The sequence below is a fragment of the Musa acuminata genome, chromosome BXJ3-11 (genome assembly GCF_036884655.1).
Source record: "Musa acuminata AAA Group cultivar baxijiao chromosome BXJ3-11, Cavendish_Baxijiao_AAA, whole genome shotgun sequence".
In the NCBI taxonomy this organism is placed as follows: Eukaryota; Viridiplantae; Streptophyta; class Magnoliopsida; order Zingiberales; family Musaceae; genus Musa; species Musa acuminata.
In genome coordinates, this window is record NC_088359.1 from 968,598 (window position 1) to 984,542 (window position 15,945).

At 41.4% G+C, this 15,945-nt stretch overlaps 3 protein-coding genes across 3 annotated transcripts; 1 reads left to right on the top strand and 2 right to left on the bottom strand.

Annotated features, from left to right (window-relative positions):
* Positions 1 to 2,329: 2,329 nt before the first annotated feature.
* LOC135652502 (NAC domain-containing protein 54-like) lies at positions 2,330 to 5,116 on the bottom strand. The gene is made up of 6 exons (XM_065173468.1): positions 4,829 to 5,116; positions 3,620 to 3,900; positions 3,226 to 3,513; positions 2,709 to 3,144; positions 2,553 to 2,630; positions 2,330 to 2,459 (listed from the first exon to the last, which is right to left on the bottom strand). The coding sequence occupies exons 1-5, from the start codon at positions 4,983 to 4,985 to the stop codon at positions 2,614 to 2,616; spliced, it is 1,179 nt and encodes a 392-aa protein (XP_065029540.1). The 5' UTR covers positions 4,986 to 5,116; the 3' UTR covers positions 2,330 to 2,459; positions 2,553 to 2,613.
* A 4,224-nt stretch (positions 5,117 to 9,340) lies between these two features.
* Positions 9,341 to 10,993, top strand: LOC135652279 (pentatricopeptide repeat-containing protein At1g05750, chloroplastic-like). Its single transcript, XM_065173114.1, has one exon. It carries the CDS (start codon positions 9,341 to 9,343, stop codon positions 10,991 to 10,993), a length of 1,653 nt encoding a protein of 550 aa, XP_065029186.1.
* Positions 10,994 to 12,479: 1,486 nt separating this feature from the next.
* Positions 12,480 to 15,379, bottom strand: LOC135652171 (protein REVEILLE 1-like). The gene is made up of 6 exons (XM_065172925.1): positions 15,138 to 15,379; positions 14,270 to 14,380; positions 14,081 to 14,192; positions 13,940 to 14,001; positions 13,439 to 13,837; positions 12,480 to 13,362 (listed from the first exon to the last, which is right to left on the bottom strand). Exons 1-6 carry the CDS (start codon positions 15,147 to 15,149, stop codon positions 12,682 to 12,684), a joined length of 1,377 nt encoding a protein of 458 aa, XP_065028997.1. The 5' UTR covers positions 15,150 to 15,379; the 3' UTR covers positions 12,480 to 12,681.
* Positions 15,380 to 15,945: the final 566 nt, after the last annotated feature.

The following is a 15,945-nucleotide window of genomic DNA, read 5'->3' on the forward strand; positions in this document are numbered from 1 at the left end:
ATATAACTTTTATAGGATGCTTTGCTAGAGATCTTTGTTAAACATTTACACAAATGGCAACTGGGGCCTTGAAGAATGAATCATGAAAGAACTTATAAAACTTGTCATGATTTTGGGAAGATATGTCTAATGAATGAGATGGAAAATGCAGCCAATGTGACTTTTACAATAGTTGGCAAGGAAAGAGACCTTGGTCGGAATATGGTCGATTCAAGTGAAGATGGAAACATGGATGCATTAGTGGTATCACTTGTGATAGAGCTAAACCAGTAGACTCTTCTAGATTCCATGAATGCAAATGCTGATTTGCAAAAGCCTCAGCTTCATCTCTAGATGATAATTCCGAGATATGTTTGCTTTTGGTTGATTTAGCATGACTCTTATATTCCAGCAACCAAGAGAATCACTGTCATTGAAGGCACATAATTAAGCCTGTTAAGAGTTTTTACTTCTAAATTTTCACATTGCTAAAATGATTCCATGAAAGGTAAATTTAACTGCTACATTTTGAGCCATTATATTGTTCATATAAATTATACTGATAATGCTTCTCATCTCTAGCTTATATGCAGTCACAGATTGTCACCAAGCTAAACGCTTTTCACTATCGAGTATGCCTCTTGGTTGTACTTGTCTAACATCAGTGACCAAAATCCTGGTAGCTCAATAATTGTGCTGACAGCAGCTTAAATTCTTTCTCCTCAGGCTTTCTCAGTGGAAATAGCTGGGAATACCATAGCATGAATGGATTTTGTCGACCGCCAATACAGTTTGGATGCCAGAAAACTCTAATGAGTTTTCCTCATGGTTCTTCCAGGCACAACAAGAGATTTCAACCAAGGGTTGTTCCTCATCAGACCCGGGCTTTCCATGGCAACCTTGCTTTATCCGTATCAGCAAAAGGGGTCGTTGCTAACCGGCCATTATCACCTCATCTACCCGTGAAGAAGCCACAGCTGAGTGCTACATTCTCCATTTCTCATAGGATATTTGGTGCTTCCTTGGGAACCGTCATCATGTTAACACCTCTGCTTATGAAGTTCAGTACCACATACAATATATGAAGGTATCACAAGAAGTTGGATGGCATCTTAGAGTCTGGATCCTTAAGGATTTCATGACAGGCTCTTCTTTGTTGGCTTTGATTTGTGAAAAATCACGCAGAGTGACTGAACGTTGATGTTTGTTGCAGTAAAGCAAACTTAATTAACATTTGGTTGAGCAGTGACATACTGTTTTGGAGTCACTCTTTTTAGGTTTCAGGATGCTGAGAAATAAAAACTGTTTGTTGTTTTGAAATTGGTTTATTGAGTTCTTGATTGAGTAGGATTGCCTCCACCGGTTAGTTCATTTGCTTTTTGCTATTATTAAATAGAAAATTCAAATACTTTTACTTTACCTTGTGAATCAATTATTCTTTTTCTTTCCATGAGTTATTAAAAATATTCAAAGCTTTCTTATTGATACAGGACAAAAGTATGAGAGGAATGTCCCGATTGAAAGAGAAAGGAGTTCTTTAAAATATTAAATAGATGAAGGATTATATATACATAATAATTAATGACAAATAGATTTAGTGGATTAGATTCTCATTTATCATTTGAAAATTATGACGTAGTAGCATACTACATTGTCGATGAGTCAAGTGAATTATTATGAAGATAATATTGTGATCTAAAGTAGAAATCATTAAAGTAGGAATTAGGATGGATCTTGATGTTAACATTATGAATCATGGAAATGTGTTTTTTTTCTTAAAAACAAAAACTCCGAACATGAATCTACATTGACTTGGAACATTACTCCTCCACCCGTTTGAATCACAGAAACATCCGAAATACCGAAATAATCTTTTTTATTTATAAAGATAAAACTGCAAACAATTTGTACACTCATTTCTGAGCTTGAAATGGGAGTACTGTTACAATTGCATTAGTATCGATCACATTTCAGTATAATATCAATCGGTATCCTTCTGTATGTTAATCGAATGTTGGACATCCAAGTTCTAGGGTTATGATCCTACCAGTGCTAAAGACAAAGCAAAGTGAGGAAGCTCAAAATCCCATGTAAAACCATTCTGGAAATGGCCCTCCTCATATATAGAAACCAAATGTTATTCCCTCTCTTTTTCTTCTTCTCAGTCACTCTTCCATTGCCTAGGAGAGGGAGCTTCTGCATTGTTTCCTATGAGATTAATTGTCCCGTATGAATGCCTTGAACCTGCTAAAAAATTGAAGTTGTGCCTCTACTTTTTGCCCCGAATTCGAACGTCTCTGCGTCCATGTCTTGCCTTGCTACTGGATTCAGATGGAAGTTGACTTGGAGAGTTCAATATGGTGGAAGAATGTTCCGATCATGCCACAATGCAGCGACACACGTAGTCCATGTTGGAACTCAACTTTCTTCGATCTCGTCACCAGCAGCAACATCAGCACCCATCAGCTTCTCCGGGCAATCTAGCATAGCGATGTGAAAACATGACACAAGAATCTAAGCCTTGATACAAGGATATAGAGACGACGATGCCAAAACTTGTACAGGAATCGTACCTTCATAGTCTACAGCCTCTCCAAATTGATGGGTTGGAATGCTTTCCAGTGCTGCACTCTCTCAGCTTCCAAAGCTATCTGTGAAACAAGTAAAGCTGATCAAAGATTTTACTCAGACCATGTAGGATATGGTGGCTTTAGCTCAACGATAGACACCTCTCAGATTCTCCACTCTCTCCTCCTCCTCCTTGAACTCTTCTTCGAGATCGCTTATCTCGAAAAGCTTTGTAGGCAGCTCCCCAACATTGCTCGACTTAGCTATGGATCTTAAGGAACTCATAAATGATGTTTGGGGGAATTGAATGCCGTCGCTTCCTTTATCGAGTTCGAAGAAAGAAGCAAATTCTTCTTCACCATGAGGATTAGCTCCGACCCACATGTCATGGCAGCCGGAGTTGTTGATCAGTTCTTGGGAGGCCGAGGCGACCGACAAGATCTCCTGGATGATGTCCACTTGGTTCCCGGTATCCCCATAGTCGCCAGAATGCAGGATCTTCGACTCGGTGAGGTTGATCTGAGAGAAGTCCTCCACCTCCAGTGGAGGCAAGGAGAGTCTGTGTTGAAGCCTCGCACACTGCAATGCCACATCTACCTGCACAGCTTACAGGCTGTGACCAAATCGGAGCAGGAACACGAGAAAGAAGGAAGCATCAGAGAGTGGATGATCTTTGACCTTTGATGGCATGTAGGAGAAACTTCCTGGACTGTATGCTTCTTCTTCTTCGGTTAGATACTGCATCCACCTGCCATCCACCGGAGTGCTTGCACCAAGAAATGCCCCTTGGCCATGCACCATCTCCGACGAGCACACGTCGTTCGGAAAAGGAACGCCGCAGCTCTCGAGGTCGTCGATTCTCCCCTCGGAGGAGACATCCACAGTTGGTGATCGATCGGCTGGCAGACCGGAATGCTTAATGCCTGGTGCAGTCTTCTTAAACACGCGGCACAGAGCGTACGCGTCCTTGATTCATACATGACCATGAACTCGATCGTGAGCACAGGTAAGCCTGTAATCATGAGATGAACAGGGGTAGCAGCGACGATGGCGTGCGTGCGTACGTACGTACCTGCAGACCTGCGGAGGCGTTCTCGCATTCATTCTCGTCGAGGCGGTATTCGTGCATGACCCAATCGGTTCGAGAGCCATGCGGTGCTCGTCCTCGGTAGTAAACCAGGGTTTTCTTCATCCCCACCGCCCGCCGTTGCGAGCTCACCCTTCGGTCCTTCCCGGTGGCCTTCCAGTAGCCAGCCCGAGTTGCCCGGTTCGTCCTCGAACCATTGGGGTACTTGCGATCTCGCGGGCTGAAGAAGTACCACTCCAGGTCTTTGCTCGGCAGAAACGACTTCTCTGAACGAAAATGCCAAAGAAGAAGAATCTTATATGCTTCCCTGCATCTTCTACTTTAATCTACAGGCCATGACCGGTTCAGCTCTCCTCGATGAAACCCTAGAAAAGGTCGGACCAGGCTACTGTGATCTCTAGGAGACTGTGCAGCTCTCCTCTTGGCACCTTTTGACTTGGCTCTGACACAATCTATGCTTCTTTTTGTCTGTTATTCCCACGTTAATCGATAGTGTTCTTCCTAACCAGGGTCTCTAAAGCAAGCTAAAGATGCTAGGTGAACGTGACACATGAAAGGATCAACTGTGGAGCGAGAAAACTGGAAGAGAAACGTTACATTTGGTGGATGACGACCTCTTAGCTTTGGGTCCAAAAAAACACAGCAGTGTCGAAGCTATCCTAGTGAGAGAAGGTGAGAAGCTTCGATCCATCCTGCGGGATTTAAACCTTTGGCTTTGAAACAAGTGTTGGGATCTGATCTGATCTTTCAGCTGTTGCCAATCTAACACAAATTTAGGATCAAAGCAAAGAAAGCTTGCAAGCCATCTCAAAGTAGACTAGTCATCAAAATCTACTACAATTTGTTGGCCTTTTCTCTCAAGGAAACTGTTACATAGAATCTAGTTGGAAATCAGGAAGGAAGGATCTCTCCAACAAGTAATCAGGGAATCAAATGTGGCAGGATGAAGTGATTCAGAAGGGATGCCCTACAAGTCTTTTCTTGAAGAAATGGAGTAGGCCGATGCTATCAACTGGTCGAGGCTAAGGAGGTGAATCGAGTAAATGCGAAGCCAAGCTTCTGATTGTTTTCTTAGCAACCTAATACAACATAAACAATCACATAATTATTCTGAGACGATGTAGCTAATGGACATATAGATCTCAGAAGCAATTGGAAAGATGATGAGAAGAAAGCAACGGGAAAGATGATAACCTGGTAGATCCCACGGCTCGCACTTGTACAGGTCGACCTCAGGAATGATCTCCAACTCAATCTCGCGTCCGTTGATCTTTCTTTTGAGGTAGTAGGCGACGAGCTCCTCGTCCGTGGGATGGAAACGGAAACCAGGAGGCAAGCTCATCGACGCCATTCCCTACAAGCCTTCCAAATCTTCCTCAAAGCAGCAACAGGAAGCTCCACACGAGCCTTGCTGCCCCAAAACTATCAATCAAGGCTCAACCTGTACCCTCCAAGAATCCAACAGTTAGATAGATAAATAGAGAGAGAGAGAGAGAGACCTTGTTAGGGAGAGGAATGGAGAAGAAGGGGAGGTGGGGAAGGTGGTGAACATGGCTTTATAGTGAGGTGTGAGGAGGGAGCAATGTAGTGGCGTGGGGAGGGGGATTGTGGTGGTGAGAGCGTTCAGGAGAAGCTCTTGGCTTTGGCTTTTGGTTCCTGTTGCTTGCAGGATGTACATAAACAGCCATGGAATATGCCAAGCTTGTCTTCTTCTCTTTTGCTGGCAAAGGCTGCAACCGGGAGTTCCTGAAGGTCCGCACCTTCACGTTCTCGTTCACACCGCTAATATGGATCTCGCCTTCGTCCCCGCTTTGGATTGATCAGCTTTTTGACCCAAAAAAGAATGGGTCCCATGTGCAGGTCACTTTGGATTGAGTTTAACATGCACAACATCTTTTCTTCTGGTAGCTTAATTTATTGGATTGGATTAACCATCCATCATCCAATTCAAACAAATCTTACTCCCGCATCTAAATCCTCCTCATGTTTCAGCTTTCCAGCCTAATCTAATTTACCTGTAGATGTTATTAGATTTTGATTATTACCATTACATGTTGTGTCAAATCCTATATTTAGACATACATCTCCATTTAATGATTCTTTGATTCACGAATGCAGATCTCGAGGACAGGAGAGCAAGAAATCCGGCGACGACAGCCTCTCCCACTTGGGTGACCGGTTGCGCTTTGGACACGTGCATGGAAAGCACCTGCGTGGCGGCACAGGTGTTCATCCGGGCTGGACCCCAATGCCTTTTCATCGGCAACTTGCCGTCTTTTCTTTTATGTCAAAATCCAACTCAGCTTTTGTTAGTGTAAACAACCTTGAGCCGTGGTCTCGGGGCCGACGCGATTTGATTCGGGTCCAGAAGACGGGAATCACCCTGGGGGTGCTCCTCGAGCCCGCTGGGAAGATCGGGGGCGACGTCCGATCGAGACGGTGTAGTCGTCTCTGCCCGCGGGACCGACGGGGACCTTCGGCTTCGCACCTGCACAAAGGTCGGGTCGGGGTGCTCGACCCGACCCTTCCGACGATCAAATTAGAGGAAGATCTGGAGGGGGTTTCAGGAGAAGAAGTGTTTCGGTGTGTGTCTTGCTCTACCCTTCTCTGATGAACGAGAGGGCATTTATAGAGAAGCTTACTGTCGTTTGATGTGCCCGCTTGCAGGGGGCAGATTGGTTGCGTCTGACATTGGTTTGGTGTGAAGAACCGAGCCTGAGTAGGTGTTAATGCGCCTCGGCCTATGTTCCGGTCCGTTTGACCGGGTGTCGTCACATCGTCCGAGGCGTGAGGCGTCATCTAACGTCAGCCAGGTCTTATCATAATTACTATCCTCAACAGTTTTAATTAAACCAATCTAACTAAATCAGATTCCAATGCTTCTTCTAATCCTACTAGATGAATTCAGATAAAAATAAACATAAGTAGTAGAGACGACATGTAATTTAAATTCAGATTCGAATACGAAGATGATCGATGTACGTCGTTATTAGTTTATCATCACCATGAGTAGATCTAATAAAGTTGTAAGCATATGGAACATGATCCAAGATTACTTGATGCTTCAAATCAACAAGTCGCAAGCAAGAGTCGATGAACACCAAAAAGATGAGTTCACGTTGGCTTTAGGGAACAAAATAAGGATTGTGATCGATAGGAAGTAGTGTTAGGGATCAATCATTGCGTGCTCACCCCGCAAGCAACGTTCGATGTGTCATGTGTTAATATAATTGGACAGTGCATCGAGCTTGAGGTTCCAAAGGGGAGGCTTTGGCTGTGGGCAGCCTCTAGGAATCACCTTTACTACTTTTGGAAAAGAAGGCACTTGCCAAATTAGAACATAATCTATTACTTAGATTTAATTTTATAAAAATTCAGATGAATCTATTATCATTAATTAATTTGGATTTAAGGATGGTGGCTTCTCTTAGGTGTTTATTTTCATCCTCCTGTTCTTAGACAAGTTGGGTGGGAAGGTACCCTTCTGTCCCAAGTTGACATTGTGATACTTGTTAATTCTATCTTTAAATCTATCCTCTTGCACTCCCAATAACATTTTAAGCAACATTGCTTGCATCACTAGGAACTTCATATGGCATAATAACTCCAATACCAAAGGCCTCCCTCTCATTGCCTCAAACACTATCACTTGTGTTGAAAGAAGATGGGCCTCTTCTGAAATTACTTAACATATATCTCAAAACCTTACCAATGTCAACAGTAGTTAGGTGGATGTAACTAAAGCCAAATACAAGCTCATTAACTCTTTAGCCCATTCAGTATTAGCTAGAGTTGGTGAGTCTTTTTTGCTTACCTTCAAAAACCTGAGGATTGGTTTGGCTAAGTGGATTGGTAATAATAAATCCTCCTCAATTAGTGTTTTTGTGGATAATTGAATTTGTGACATTTAAACTTTGCTTCTATAGCTCTAATGATTTTTGATAATATTTTAACTAATTAAATTTATGGTATTCACATATCATTTAATCCACCCACTTAATGATTTTTGAGCCTAGAAGTCACATAACATACTCGAGTTAAAGAGTATTGTTTCTACTAAATCTGCTTACACCTTTTTATTGGACTATTCTAGAAATCTATTATATTAGTATTAAAGATCGTTGGCCTCGAAGCTTTTGTTATTGTCTTAGGTTAAATTATTTTGTTGGAAGCTTTTGTATTGCTACCTTCCCAAATCTAATAGATTAGCTAAACCTCTCTTATCCTTTTATATCGAATCTAACTCATTTTTTTCTAGTTTGATGAATGAAATATTAAAAAATGACTTACACAAACATACTATGAACACTGTTATAACTATCATTGCCATCAAATTATGGTTGATTTAAAGATCTACAAATGATATCCTTTATGCTAACACTATCAGTTCTCCTAATAGTAGTTATAGAGATCTAGAAATGAGATCCGCTCACTCCATTGGATTTCCTACTACTCTCATATAGCCCATGAATCAATAGTTGTGTTACAGGAATATCTTTTTATTTTTACAAATAATAAGTAGTAAAGATGAGATTGTGAGTCTAGAATCTTATAATAAATTATCAAGGAAGTGATAAATCTATGCAAGAATATACTATCGAGTTCCGACGATAAGTGGTGGCACTTGAAATTTCTCTTAATAACTATTCGATGGTGATAAAATATACCATCAGTCTCAAATAAACATAAAATTGAGTCTCTTCAAAACTTATGATATTACAATAAAGAGCATAATAGCATAACGATGATTGAGAAGAAAAATCAAACTCACACTAATAAGAACACAGATAAAACAAAAAGAAAACACCCAAAAGCAACAAAAAAACCTCGGGAGTAGTAAAACCTTATTTTCATCTAAAAATAATAATTTATTTTTCAATCACTATAAAATTATAGGTCATAAATGAAAGAAGTATTGAAAGATTCACCTACAATTATTAACGTAATAATCACAATCGAACTAGATTTTATTTCATATATGGATTCGAGTTTATCGCTGATGGCTAGACTGATGGTTATAAACTTGAATCCGACCCCAGATCATAAGTTTAAAAAAAATTATTTATTCTCAAGATCCAAGTGAAATAAGAGGTTATGATATGATCAATGATATCGAAAGTCAAAAGAATCTCATTTAGACAAGTTTGATGTAGAAATTTAAACTCGAGACCACTTCTCGTCTACAGCCATATCTACCGGAGTGAATCGACAAAGATGTTAAGACGAAGATAAATCACCAATACACAATCAAATTTACAATCATAAGCAATAAGTATATCAACAAAATGACATGTGATGAGCGAGAATTCATCTACTATGTCACCCGTTGACATATATATATATATATATATATATATATATATATATATATATATATATATATATATATATATATATATATATATATTATTTTGTCTTCTTCTTTCCATCTAATTTGAGTATGATTTTGAGAAATCATTATTAGCTCATATTATTATTTTAATAAAAGTTATTAGAAAACATATTTATAATAAAATTTATTTTTAAATAAAATATCGAAAAATTAATTTATTAACTTCTTTCACCGAGCCTGCCCTCCTCCGCCTCCACCTCCCCCTCACCCTCCGCCTCCGCCTCTGCCTCCCATGGAGTTGAGTCCTCTTTTGGGCCTTCTAACCCTAATCCTCCTGTTGCCACCCTTCTAAACCTCCCACTGAGCCCCTCAGCATGTCTTCTCGCAAAATTTTCCTCGTTTCCATCCTCCGCAACCCCAACCCGGCCTTCGACCTCAGCCCCGACGTCGCCGCCTCCCTCTTTCGCATTCTCGCCGCCCGCTCCCCCTCCTTCCCCGCCCTCCGCGCCTCCCACGCCCTCCTCGTCGTCTCTGGCGCCGTCCCTTTCCACAAGCAGGTCAACCGCCGCCTCGCTGCCCTCTACTCCCGCCTATCTCCCGACGACGCCGTCCTCCTCCACTGCCAGCTCCGCTCCCCCGATCCCATTATCTCCGGATTCGTTATCAAGTCCCTCGTCCGCCGCCGCCGTGACCCCTCGGACGTCGTCGCTTTCTTCTGCCGCCACGTCCACCCCGTCGGGTGCCGCCCCAGCCGCTGCACCTTCCCGCTCCTCATCACTTCGTCTAAGTTCTCCGAGTCCATCCACCAAGGTGAGATCCTCCACTGCCTTGCGCTGAAGTTGGGATTTTTGGGCCATTTGCCCGTCCCCAACTCCTTGATCCACATGTACGCGTCTTGCGACGGGTTGGACCTGGCGAGGCAGCTGTTTGATGAAATGCCCAAGAAAGACAGAGTCTCGTACAACTCCTTGCTCGATGGATATGTCAAAAGTTGCGATTTTGATGAGGCCGAGCGGCTGCTTCGGATCATTCCTGATTGGAATGTCATTTCCTGGTCTACTCTGTTCAATGGGTTTGTTAGGAACCAGATGTTCTCCAGGGGAATCAGTTTCTTTCAGCAAATGCAAGAGCTTGGGGTCGAGCCAGATGATTGCTCGGTGGTCAGTTTGCTGGTCGTCTACTCCAATTATGAGTTAGCACACCATGGGAAATCGGTCCATGGGCTCTTGTTGAGGAGATGGCGACAGATTCCGCTTCATGTGAGTAATGCATTGGTCAATTTTTATTGCAAATGTGGATTGTTAGATGCAGCGGCCAAAGTATTCGAGAGAACCATGGAGAAGGATTTGATTAGTTGGAACACATTGATTTCTGGCTTTGGAAGTAATGGCCGTGGTGAGGAAGCACTTGGCTTCTTCAAAAGAATGTTGCAGGAAGGTACGAAACCCAATGATATTACGTTTATTGGTATCTTAGTAGCTTGTGCTCATTCAGGCTTGGTCGAGGAAGCGCTTCACCATTTTAAGATGATGAGCTCAGAGTTTGGTATGAAGCCAACATTTGCACATCACTGGTGTTTGGTGGATTTATATGTTCGTCTTGAAAGTCCTTGTGATGCACTGAAGGTGATCCAGGAGATGCCATTGTATAATCAGTCGGCCATATGGGGTGCTGTAATTTGTCTAGCAAAAGTTCACGGTGATATTAGTGTAGGGGAGCGTCTAGGGAAACATTTAATTGAGCTGGAACCAGATAATAGCAGAAGGTATCTGCCTCTATTAAATATTTATACTGCAGCATCAAGATGGGATAAGTATAAGGAGTTAATGGAATTGATGAAGGCAAGGGGACTCAAGAAGTTGCCCGACTGTACACTGATAGACTTGAATCTTGTTGTTCACAAGTTCTTGGTGGGTGATAAATCCCAACCAGAAATCGAGAAAGTTTATGGAGTGTTGGAGAATATTGCAAACCAACTGAAATTGCAGCCTCCCAAGGCCGATGATGCCATGGTTGATGCAATTTAGAGACAGAAGGAACTTTTGGCGTCTACGGATTTTTCTGTCTGTTTAAGATGTTGCTAACCAGCAACAACAACATACTTTTAGCTTTAATTGATCGAGTGAGAAGCAATTTTGTCCAACGAGCTGGGTGTATGATGCATAGATATTTGGGAGTAACTATTGGAAATTAAAGTCTGGTCAGGCTTTCTAAGGTACTCGATGCAGACTTGATCATCTCCAGGGACATATTTTGTATTGCCTGCACATTCAAACTTGATCATCTGAGGTGGACACTGGCATTCTTCCTTTGGTGTCTCGTGCTATTAACCGAGGTGGAAGGTGGCTTATGTGGTGCTGTGCAGTCGATAAAAGATAAAAATCCTCAATCTTGTCCTTAAGGAAGAACATTTTGGTTTACATAAGTGGATTGCTGTCTCCTTAATTCCAGCTTCATCTGCTATATCAAATCAGCCTTTCCCTTAAAATGCACCTGACGGCTACCAAGTTGTCTCTTTTTTGGTACCTTTTCATTCTTGTTTCTGGAAGTAGCAGGCACATTGGCAACTTGCACACAAGCTGCAGGAAATCTAAACTTAAGTTGATGCAGATTAGAAAGCATGAGTTCAGTTTTGGTTTGTTGCTACCATTTTTTCTACCTTTGGGAAGGTAAAGATTGAAATATAAATTTTTTTCTACCAGATTAGAAAGCACGCGTTCAGTTTTCTCTACATTTTTTCTGCCATTTTTTCATGTCACAAATGTAAAATTGTTGACATACAAGATTTTGTATTATCTGGTCATGTCTGAAGTGTTCTGGAAGCCAAAATCTTATATTATTAAAGTTGGATGGTAGGTCTATTTGTCTAATTTTTATTATTAAAGTTGGGCAAAATATAACTTCCTCGTTAAATGTTGGGTTTCTCTCCCTTGTAAAATCTGAGAAGGAATGATTAACATAGTTAATGGTATGATACTGTCCGACATGTTCCCTTTGCAGTTCAATGATTGTGCATGTTACCTGGCTACTTTTTGTTCATTTCAAAATTGAACTTTGTTCTGTAATAATTTACTTTGCCTATGGTTTTCAATCATCATTTCTTATGAAATCACACAAGCTCTGTTATGTGTATTGATAGTTTGGAACATTTAGATCAGTGAAGTTAAATGTGTTGACATTAGATTACCAGAATATGATGTATCATTTGAATTGAGTAATCAGATTTTCTCAATTTCTGACTGAATGTGTGCTTTTGGAGACTCGTCAATTTGTCCGAAATGGTTTTAGTATATATTGCCCCCTGTAGATAAATGTTCATTAACGTTCATCAATATCACATTATGTTTTCTGGAGCATAATAACACAGGAATGCAGTAGAAATCCCGAGTTTACTCAGTTACATAGTAAGGAGGAAATACTAACCCATCTCATGAATCAGAAACAAAACTGATTGAATAACAACAGCAAGAAAATATTGCTGCAATTGAACTGTAACTATGGCTCATCAATACATGCATCCAAAAGTTAAAAGACTCTTTATCTCTTTTGATAGGATGATCTGAGCTACAACAAGGAACAGAGATGGCAGACCTAAATAATGCTTCAACTGTTCTCATAATTCACAGTTAAAAAATTTCTCCTGCGGTTAAAGAACCATCTCTGCAAACAAAGTCCAATGAATTTAGTATCGTACAGGCGACTTAAGTCGTGCCTGCTACAAACACAATCTTATCGCCTGGCCTTCACCATCATCGCTTATTGTCACTGAATGCTGAGCTTCACTTTCAATGGCACACCTTCGATATGGTACAAATCCTCTAGCAGAGCTTCCACCCCCAGCTTTTGCTGCTTTCTTTGAGTCCACCCCATCGACATTCTGGTCACTTAGTCCCCAGCCACTGATAGATGGCGTGTTAGAACCACTCCAAGAACCTTCCCCCTGCATCTCTTGTTCACCTGCGGCTTCCATCGGGGATTGCTGAGGATGCTGCAGTTGTGGATAGACAAATGGGAAAGGCAAGTTGCCATACATAGACCACGGCGGAGGGAGGAACATATGTTCTACAGAGTCATCTCCAACTAATGGAAAACAATAGAACATGGGGGGTATAACACCAGGATAAGCATTCCATGCACTTCTAGTTGAATCCCTAGGTGGAACTCCATGTGCCGCGCTTTGCAAACACATTTCCAACTTGGAATTCAAATCAAAAGCTTTGTTCTCTTGCCATTCTTTGGTGTCGACAGCCACGGTTAGCTTGGCCTTTGCTGCATTCCCGTTGCTAGGAGCAGATGATTTGTTTAGATCAGTCAACACTACCATCTTTCCAAACAGCTTGAGAGCTGGTACCTGAGCTTCAGGTGATGTGTGCATATCAGAACACTGATCTATCACCTGAAACATCTTCTGATAGGTCAGTTAGATAACTAAGCTTCCCAATCAATAATAGATGTTTATTTTGGAAAATTACCATCGAAGACTGGTCTAATCTTGGGCCAAAACGTGGAAGCTTATGCTTTCCTTGAACTGTCATGGTTGTCGACTGTCCTCCAATGTCTTGGTCATTTGATCCAGCAGCAGATGCAACTGGAGATGAGCAAATGTTTTGGCTATTGGAGAACATGGAGCCCAGGGCTTCTGACCCAACAGCCGACAAAACGGAGGTAGGTGATCTGTTCTCTTCCTCACAAATTGTATGAGTTTGCAAAGGTGGCCTCTCAAGTTGTTTTAGAGCAGGAGTCTCCTTGCTCGATGAGTTGCCCAATTTGCGGGGATACGGGCGTAACGGTTTTCTCTTGGGTCGAGGGGGAGGAATCTCGATAGCCTTCAAGGTGACTGTGCTGTCATTACTGCCAGATTCGCGAACAACCTAAGTGCGACGAAAGACCAAAACAGTGAGCTGGAAGGAGAAGCTTTCGGTGCTTAACGCATTGTGGTAAAGTACCAGTTACTGAAGGAAGTAGTAATGAACCTTAGAAAAGAATTTTTGGGCATGACTCCTGATCTGGACTGCTGTCTTGGTACCTATATGCTCTGCACTATAAACCCCAATCAGAGAGGACATAAGGTTAAGATCAGTCGAACTAGACATGAGAAAATTTATCATTATTACCTTCTATACGGCGCCAAGCACGCCCATACAGTTGTAAAGCTTCGAGAAACTTACTGTGTTCTTCCTCTGTCCATTTCTCTCGCTGCTTGGTTATGGTGTAAGGTTTTCTCACCTAGTTAAGAAAGCAGAAAAAGATTAGATTGGAAATGTCTAGGTTGATCAATCTGAACTATTGATGATGGAAGATACCCTAGGAGCCTGTTCCTCCCCAGATGAGTCGATCTCCTTGGACTGAGGAATTGGTGTTTTTGCATCCACATGCATTTGATTGTGGGAGTTACAAACAGGTTGCTGTTGCTCCTGGTCACACAAAAGCCCAATTTTAGAAGCTGACTTCAGATATGTTTCTCGGCCAAGTATATATAGCATCTAGTCTTGTGCAAAGGATCAAGGAACATGAACATGATCAACTAGGAAAAGGAATCCTTTCTCTTGACCACTATTCTCACGTTTATATAGCAAGAACAACATGTCTAGCATTTAAAAACATAAAGCAAACATTCTTCTATTCAAATCTCATATTATTAATCATGAAGAAAGTGTAAACCTCTCTCACACACACACATAAGAGAGAGAAATGCTTGGTTTTGGGAAAAATTAGATTTTTTTGGGACAAAGTGCAAAATGGATCATGATGGGATGTAGGTGACGTTATGCATCAAACCACATCTGTTGCAACAGTAAAGTGATTTCAGATCAAGGCATATCGCCATGACAGTAATCCAAACAATCTTCCCCTAAATGTCAAAGGGTCGTCAGGCAGAAGACTGTGACGCCAGATTTAGCCGCCATCATCTCCTCCTCCCTTTTTATGCCCTTTCTTGCCTATGAGTCCATCAAAATCTACAGATACTTGAGTTCCCACCGTACCTGACTCAAAATTTCTTCCCAGTAAATCCTAAACTACATGAGCACCGAGCATCAGAACAGCAAAATGAAAGGGAAAGTACCAAAAACCAAACACCCCCAAGAACTCTCTCTAAACCACAAAAAAAAAAAAAGTAAACACCAGAAAAAGAAAGAACACCAACGAACAAAAAGGTAGAGGTATATTCACCCGACTCTCCATCGCCGCAAGAGATGCTCCAGCTCAATATGCCGCAGCGATCCCCCTCCAATCCCTTGTGAAATCGTCGAGAAATAACAAAACAAACCGATCTTTAATCACCAAAGAATCCTTCCTTCCAGGAATCAGCTCCAATCCAAAGGGAAGGAAAGGAAGCCGAGGAGAGGAGAGGAGAGGTCGGAGGGGGAGAGGGGAGGCTAAAACCGAAAGTGGGCGTGCCGAGAAAGGGAGAGGAGAAGGTGCCACGTCGGACGGTGATATATATTTTTTTCCTCCGTTTAATAAAATTCACTTCGTAGATGGTTCCAGAAGCCGCTTAATACTAGTGGCTGGGAGACCGTCACACGTGGCACCTCCTCCTGTCACCCCCCCCACCGCGATCTCTTAATCTTCTTCGCGCCAATCATTTTCCGTCTTCGGGAATCTTCTTTATTAATTTTAATTTTTTAAATCTTCATAATTCATTAAAAAGAGTATTTTTAGTAGCTTTTCCTATTTTTGCGTCTAATAATTTTGGCCTTTCCAATAAAAACTTCATATGCACTGTTTACATCCTATGCAGATAATATTCTGGACATGTATAAATGGGTCTTACATTTTTGCTCTAAATTTGTTATCAAATGACCCAAATTCTAATTAATTGTATATTATGTTAATTTCTTATAACTTAAGATTTATTTATATATCCCTTAATATTGAAAAAATCGTAATTAATTTAAATGAGATATACTAATTAGGTTAAACAAGTATACATTTCAACTGACATCAAGTATTTTATGTATTTATTTTAAATATTGGT